The sequence below is a fragment of the Seriola aureovittata genome, chromosome 17, assembly GCF_021018895.1.
Source record: "Seriola aureovittata isolate HTS-2021-v1 ecotype China chromosome 17, ASM2101889v1, whole genome shotgun sequence".
NCBI lineage: Eukaryota > Metazoa > Chordata > Actinopteri > Carangiformes > Carangidae > Seriola > Seriola aureovittata.
In genome coordinates, this window is record NC_079380.1 from 10,410,955 (window position 1) to 10,418,761 (window position 7,807).

General features: G+C 42.2%; 1 protein-coding gene across 8 annotated transcripts in view; it reads right to left on the reverse strand.

Moving 5' to 3' along the window:
* The window catches only part of LOC130185881 (SRC kinase signaling inhibitor 1-like), a 104,982-nt gene extending 97,638 nt beyond the window's left edge, over positions 1–7,344 (reverse strand). For 6 of the 8 annotated variants that reach the window (XM_056402619.1, XM_056402621.1, XM_056402620.1 and 3 more), the window contains exon 1: positions 6,860–7,343. In XM_056402619.1, coding sequence (XP_056258594.1) covers positions 6,860–6,881 — 22 coding nt within the window. In that variant the 5' untranslated portion in view covers positions 6,882–7,343. Of the gene's footprint in view, positions 1–6,859 lie in introns of all 8 variants that reach the window. The other 2 variants (XM_056402616.1, XM_056402625.1) reach the window with 2 other exon arrangements.
* Positions 7,345–7,807: the final 463 nt, after the last annotated feature.

Consider the following 7,807-nt stretch of genomic DNA (forward strand, 5'->3'; position numbering starts at 1 on the left):
GTATTCATATTAACTGTGCAGACGCTAGAGTGGCATCAATCTCTTTCCTGACAAGAAAGCAAATAAATGCATTTCCCTAAATATCAAACTGTTCTATTAACCTGAACGGAGCTCAATTATTGAATTCACTACCACATGACTCATTTAGATTGGTTAAAAGTCACAGGGAGGGGTTGTGTAGTGCAGAAAAAACTCCATCTTGTACAGCAGGACTGCATCAGACGGTTGATCCAGTGAATCAATGTCGAGTTCATTACAAAACTGAAAACAAAATCTACATGCACACACTCTCCAATGACCTCAAAGTCAGTTTTACATTTCATAAGTTGATGTCTAAATTCAGCAGAAGTTCACTGGGAAACATAATAAAATGTCACCATCCTCGAAGTCCTGAGAGCAGGATTAGTGTGCATGCTGTCAGTCACGTGTGGACTGATTGCCACAAGCTGGGCGAGTAGTGGAAAGAGAGGAGAAATGAAAAATTTGTCATTATCTGCTCAGCTTAACATACTGGTAAACTACATATGCATCTCAAAATAAAATGTAACCAGTGCAGTTTCACTTAAAATGTAATCAGAACAAGTTTTTCAAAGAACCAAAAAGGGCAAAATGTGACGACTAATTTGTTCTGAAGCCAAGCAACTGTTTTTTGCCTATCGAATTTGAATATTAACCTAATTATCTCAAGATTTTAAAAATTAATCTGTAGTGTGCCAACTGTCAGTAAAGCAGAAAACAGATGCTGCCTAAAAATCTGTTAAGAAGCATTGTAATTACTGGTAGGGTTTTACCACGTAATAAAGTGTCAAATAGACAAAACATGGAAAAGTTGAATTTTGCATGCCATTTAAGTCAATAATTAATCAATTATTCTCATGAACATTTTGTCATTACATTTCAACACCAATCACATATGGATCTTTTTCTCTTTTTTTTCCTGCTGCAGTGCGAAGAGCTCTGGTCAGCTCGGTCTCTCAAAGAGTCAGCAGAGAGCTACTTTTGATTTAGAGTCCATTTTGTTATGTCTCACTTCAGAACACCTTAATAGACGACAAGTTATTTTTATGACTCACAGGCAGGAGCTTTCAAGCAGCACATTAGGGCAGCAAGACTTTTCCAACATATCACAATGGACCAACTAAAGCTTTGTGAGCAGGGGAAAATCTAGAGGATAATGAAGTAAATACTGGCCTCTTGGACCCACAGTGCAATCACTTCAGGATGATGTTGAACATGAACTGCTGGGGAGTAATTTTATTGTCATTTTTTCTACCCAACAGCTGCAGCCATCTCAGTAGTCATTTGATTTGTGTTCTGACACGCAAACTTAATCAGCTGACAGTATGACTTGTTGGTTTTTGGACTGTTGTTTATTTTCATGTGTAAGTACATAGAATTCATTAGGGCTGAACAATTTGCGAAAATAATGTAATTGCGATTTTCTTTTTCATCTTCTTTTTTAAAGCCAAAATGGTTCCACACAACCAACGTACTGCTCCTCTTGCACACTAAAGTTTCCGCAATGCCAGGTTCTGACGAGACCGAGGCCATCACACAAAAGGTCAAAGTGTAGCGTGTCAAGTTGTTGCTCCCTCTTTTAGCCAGCAGCCTTTGTGGTTAGAAAATCACATTTTTTCATATTGCGATATTATCGCAAAAGCAATTAATCATTCAGCCCTAGAATTCATCCAATTCACCTTAGTGTCTTCGTATCAGAAACAGATTGTGATTCCTCAACTCAATTTATCTGCTGATTCTGAATACTGACCTCAAACCAGAGCCATTGGTGGAGGTGAAATCATTCACATGTTGGCACAACAAAACTCTTTTCACCAGGAAGGTGATATGATCAAATATGAAAAAAACTTAAACCTTTTTATTTTTAATTCGTCCAAGCATGGCATGTTAGACTGTAGTGACATGTTTTTAGGTCAATGAATGGAAGAAATAACTTTAACATTTAACAGAATGACCAGCATGCTTTTAGAGAACAGAAGGTCATAGACTTCCTAACAACAGCTGAGGCTCAATAGCTCTCCTTTCTTTTCAATTTTTTCTGAAAAGGTCAAACTGAATGAAATTAGAGGAGGATTTCTCCATTTAATTAAATGGCTTAAAAATACGTTTGCACTGATTTTGCCATAATTTGTACATTTATCTCTTTCATAAACCAAAAAAATTTAATTTCATCATTACATCAGTCCATCACTATGCACAGATATCAAACCCGGCCATGCACATAACTGTGGCATGGAAACAAGGACCTTTGATAAATGCATGTAATATTTAAACTCTTAAATCATTAATGACCTTGAGAGCTTACTTGTGTGCTTACCACTGAAGCTGTGAGAGAAACATCATATAGACCACAAAACCCTGGAGTAAAAGGCCAAACCATTCACAGAGAGTTTGATTTCTGACTTGCAACCTCAGTTCACATTAAGGAATCCTTGCTAAGCATGAGAAAGCTGACAAAATGCCAAGACTCTTGAATGAGATGTGAAGACAGTCTCAGCTCTGTGGCAACCACTTTTTCACAGATCTGTTATATTCTATTGAAGCATGCTTTGATCACTTTTCCTCTACAATGCCCCAGTGCTGCATGCACTGTATATAAATTGTCCCTCTGTATGCTAATAGAAAGTGCATATTTGCACACATGCATGTGGTTGTACGTATGTGAGCTCAAGTCCTGGTGCGTTTACAACTTGCTGTGACAAGAACGCAGCATGAAGCAAAGCTAACATAAAGAACAGCTTGCTGGGTTGGACAGGGAAGTCTGGCATTTTCCCATCACAAAATCATTATGTGCTCAGCCCCTTTTTGTGCACGAGAGGTTGTGCCCCAGAATATGTGGAGGCTGTATATCATGTTAATATTTTGTTCAGCTGATTTACTTTAACATCAGTACGACTCTGGTAACGCTATTCCCAGCAGGGTCAATTACATCGGAAATGCCCTCAAAACATGCAGCTCCTCTGCCATGAAGCATTGCATCACCATCAGCCAATCACAAAGCAGCATTCATGGGGCTTTGTGTGGCACAGACCTAGGGAATAAGCAGGTGCATAAGTACAAAACAATGACTCCACAAACATACTAAGAGCCACACATGACTGTGTGCTGTTGTCAATAACAGACACGGAGCAGAGCAGGGAAACTGTGGATTTGGTGATAAACATTTCTACCAAAAAATCTTATTAGCTGTGGTACGTCTCTTATCGTATTTAAACAAACCTAACAAAGGCAAGGATATAACGTGGATCATTTGAAGTTGTGTCCTTGCATGTTAGATAAATATCTACCAGGTACGTGATGACGTGACCCAGCACAGTCCACCTGTCTACTGCTTTCACTATTGTCCTCTGAAATGAAAAGATGGTAAACAGAGCAGAAGAGCTCAGCTGGTTTGAAAACAAAATCTATTGTCCTGTCAGAAAAGCATTTCCATTAATGCATTCTTCATGTAGCTTACATTAGGTTGGAATTAAGTACTGTGATAGAAGCATGAATCGATCAATGTCAGACCAAAATATGACTGAATTTGAAGTTCACAAAGGTTTATCGTCCCACATCCAAACTCTTACAGTATAGAACATCCACCCAGCTGCACTTAGCTGTAATGTTGCCAACATGTCTCAAGACAATGTCAAGACAACATCCGCTTCTCTGTGATCACACTGTCGTACAAGAAAACACATTTTCAGTCTTAGTCCAAATGGTACTGGATTGGGTTTATATCAGGCTATTCATCACCACATCATGTACAGCCTGTCAATGCTCATGTCTTTTTCAAATAGTATAACATCATTTAGACATGCAACATAGCAGCGTCTCAAACACTGCAGGCCCCTCCCAGACACGATTCTGGCTGTGCCTCACCACAGAGGATCAGCAGATAGACAGACATGCGTGTTGACATAAACCTCAGCTGAGCATACTAGGTATAACATGGAGGCATAAAGCTACGAGGATCTGCCGTCTCTGCACAATGGCAACATTACGATAAGCATTAACTCTCCAGCAGGCTAATACTGGGCTTAATGCGTGACTCTGCTTAATCTATTCTTTACGGTTTAGCCCAGCACTGTGAACTGGTACAACTCTGTAATGGGCTTATAAAGATGCATCTATTTGCGATGATAGGCTGCAGTTAAACGGTGACAACCAAATGTAAATGCTATACTAGGGTTGACCCGAATGCCTCGAAGCTTCAACCGTTGCCATGGTAATCAACATCCAAATCAGTATTCGAATGCTGCAATGTTCTTCTGCTTTTTTTATTTTTATACATTATCACAAAAATCCCAAATAGCCCATGAAATAAGCAATTGTTATCCAACATTATTCATTAAGCATCAACGTGAATTATTATTAGTTATTCACAGAGAAAGACATTTAATCTTACTGACACTGGGATAGTGACATGTGACAGGCTTACAATGTAGCAATTTAATAATTTAATAATAGCAAGACGTAGAAAAAGTCAAGCGTCCAGAATAACTTGGAATTTTTGAAGATGTCGAGTGCCAGATATGCCCAAGGAAACTGGCATATCACAAATCTGCAGCCAGTTTGGCAAATCACCTGACATCTGTACGGTAACAGCTTAGCCGTCTCTCATGTAAGTGTGACCTGCATACTAACAAAGTACAACATTGAACTCTGATTTTTGTCCCTTTTTTTTTTTTTTTTTCTTTAAGTTAAACTGGTGCCTTGAATTGCCACGACCAGCAATGGCAATCCTGAATATTGCATGTGTACACATCTGGTAATCTTTTGTTCTGGTTATTAAAACCTGCTCCGCTTCTACAGGAAAGAAACTCATTACTTTCAACATTCAGCCGACTCTATTCTCCATTTTGAAATAAAAGACACCAGTGGCTCTTCAGCCTAATCCATGTCAATCCCTCTAAAATAGACACACTAAAACAGACAGAACTCCTTGGACAAGCTTTACAGTGATAAAGCAAAAAAATCCAATATACTCAGACCGAAGTCTAGTGTAAAAGGTCTCATGCCACTGCAGCTTTAGTCTGCCTTCACCTGAGCCTCAAACTTATTTCCTGGAGCATCTGACAGGAGAATTCAAATATCAACTTGGAGAAATGAGAACTTCCAAAGGTCACCCCCAAAAAAGCAAAATACAGCAGCCAAAAATTGACCTTACAAGTTGAAGGCATCAGTATTCTACAGCAAACGTAGCAGCTTACAAGCAAACAAGTTTAAAGAGCTGTTTACTATTCCACTGTTGAGCCTGTGCAATCATTTCAAGTAATGACCTTATTCAGACACTCAACACTGTTAAAGAGAATTATGTTGCTGTTTGCCTCTGCAACACATCAGCATTACAACTTACCTGTCCATCTGTGAGCCAACCCTTTTTTTGTCTTTTGTTCTTTCAAACTTCCTTTCATTCTTTCCCCTTCTTTCATGTCCTCTGTCTCCTGTCTCACTCCCCTGACTCCCCACTAGCTACCAGACTGTCCTTTAGTGACAAGCACACAAGGGCTTAAGGGGAGGGGAGAAAGAAAGCAGGGAGAAAAAGGTGAGGGAGAATGAGGAGGGAAAAGTAGGTGGATGAATTTCCCGAGCTGTGTGGTGCTGCCTTATTCTATGAAAAGTGCGTGTTTACCCCCCACCCTCTCTTCTCCTTTCTTCATTCCTTTGCATCCTGATACTAGATACTTTTCTTCTGTCAGAAGCCTTTCAATCCCATGAGTGTTTCAACACGCCTCAAGTATATTTCCCCCCAATTCTTTCTTACTTTAACCCCATGCCCTTCCCACCCTTTCCTTATCATTTGTCTCTACATCCGACTCCTTGAAACACAGGTGTCACACATGGATGCAAATACACAGTATACTGCATGCAGAATAACATTATACAGAAATGCACATATAGACACATATAGACGCCTGCCTCTCATGAGGAATCAGAGACTTTCAGTTAATTTTCAAGCGCAGCATTTTCAGGCTGCAAAGCTCGCAAATAGAATTTACCATAAGGACTGTAGAAGAGAGTGAAACTGAGAGATTAAAAGAAAGATGAAGAGATTAAAAAAAAGAAAAAAGAGAGATAGAGGCCCAAGGGGAAGAGAGAGCATTACAGGAAGGAGTTGACCCACCCGATCATCCATTTACGATACCATCCCCCCATTTCACTCAAGGCATCATTTCATACACCATAATTTCTTTCATTTGTCTTATTCATCTTTGGTCCTTCTCTATCTTATTGTCTTTCACACACACAAACATATACACACACACACACACACACACACACACACACACACCCCTTGGAGCACCTCACTTCCCAGAGGTCGTCCATGTGGCTGACAGCGGTGATTGCAACACACAATCACACTTTCACACTTTGCGCTCAACTACACACACAACAAAAATCTCTCACTCATCACCTCTTACACACATACACGCGCGCGCGCGCACACATACACACACACACACACACACACACACACACGCTCACACCCACCAGCACCACCTGCTTCACTGATGGTACTTCTGCTCTACACCAGCCCCCTCCCATTTCTTGCTGCTCCCACACATGGTGCCTCCACCCAGTGTCTCCAGCACCTCCAGCACCTTATCCTCGTATTCAACATCCCTGCAAGCCTCTCCCCAGGTGCCTCATTCCTAACCTGCTACCCATTAACTGATGCTACCTCACAACATCACTCTCCGCAAGCGATGCCGCTCTCCACGAGCCCTCAGCCCAACCCCCATCCTCTGCTCTCACAGAGTGTGACAGGAGGACAGCCAGCTGGTTGGATAGCACAACACGCAGAATCAAAAAAATACCTGCTACACAAGTATGCATTGAGATAGGGTTGACATGCCTTGGGATGGTGCATTGCCCATGCTGCGACACGGACCGCTGCAGCTGAAAGTGATCGCGTTTCCTGTTCCCCCTCCTCTTTTTTTCCTTTCTCCTCCTCCCTCCTCCTGTCCCTCGCTTTCTGTTCTTCACAAAGCGCTGGGTCTCTCCTTCCTTGTGCCGGTCCCCGTGCTCCTATTCGCTCCTCTCCTTCTACCGTCCTCCTTCCCTTTGTCTCGCTCTCACTCTGGTTTTCTCTTCCCTCCGCTGGAACCTCCTTCGCGAGATGGCTGTGGTCCAGCAGCGGCGCTCCTGACAGCACTGCGCGTGTGTGACTGTGAGCACGTGTGTGTGTATGTGTGTTTGAGGGAGAGGTTGGGTGGGAGAGCCTGAGTGTGTGTGTGTATGGAAGAGAGAGAGGGGCGTACTCTTCAACAGGATGCGCCTCAAGAGACTGTGCATGCCGATGCAGGGATGCTCAGCACACAACTAAGAATGAAGCACAAATTTTGCCCATGATAAATTCACACTCCCTCACCCACTCTCTCTCACTTGCTCTCTCCATGCCTTATTTCCTCCCCATTACACATTATACTCTCTCTCTTAAAGACACAGGCTGCCCGCTGCATTGCTACACGCCTAGGGCACATCTCATGATATGGTAATAAAGGGGAGTCCAGGGACACGGTCCTGTGTGGGGCTCAGCAGCTGAGCTAGCAGGGGGGCGGGTGGAGAAAATGCTTGAAGCATCTACTGTACCAGGAAAAGGGGGAGGATGGGGGAGGGTGGTGCTGGTGATGCAAGTAAGAGAGTGGAAGGGAGTGACAAGATTGAATGCTTGAAATATCCCCTAGTGACAAGAGCAGCTAATGATGAAGCTGTGTTGGACCCGAAGCAAGGTTGTAGCGGATTGGCATGGCAACCGGAATGCAGTGGAAGGTGATAATGACGAGAAGGACGCCACAGGAGG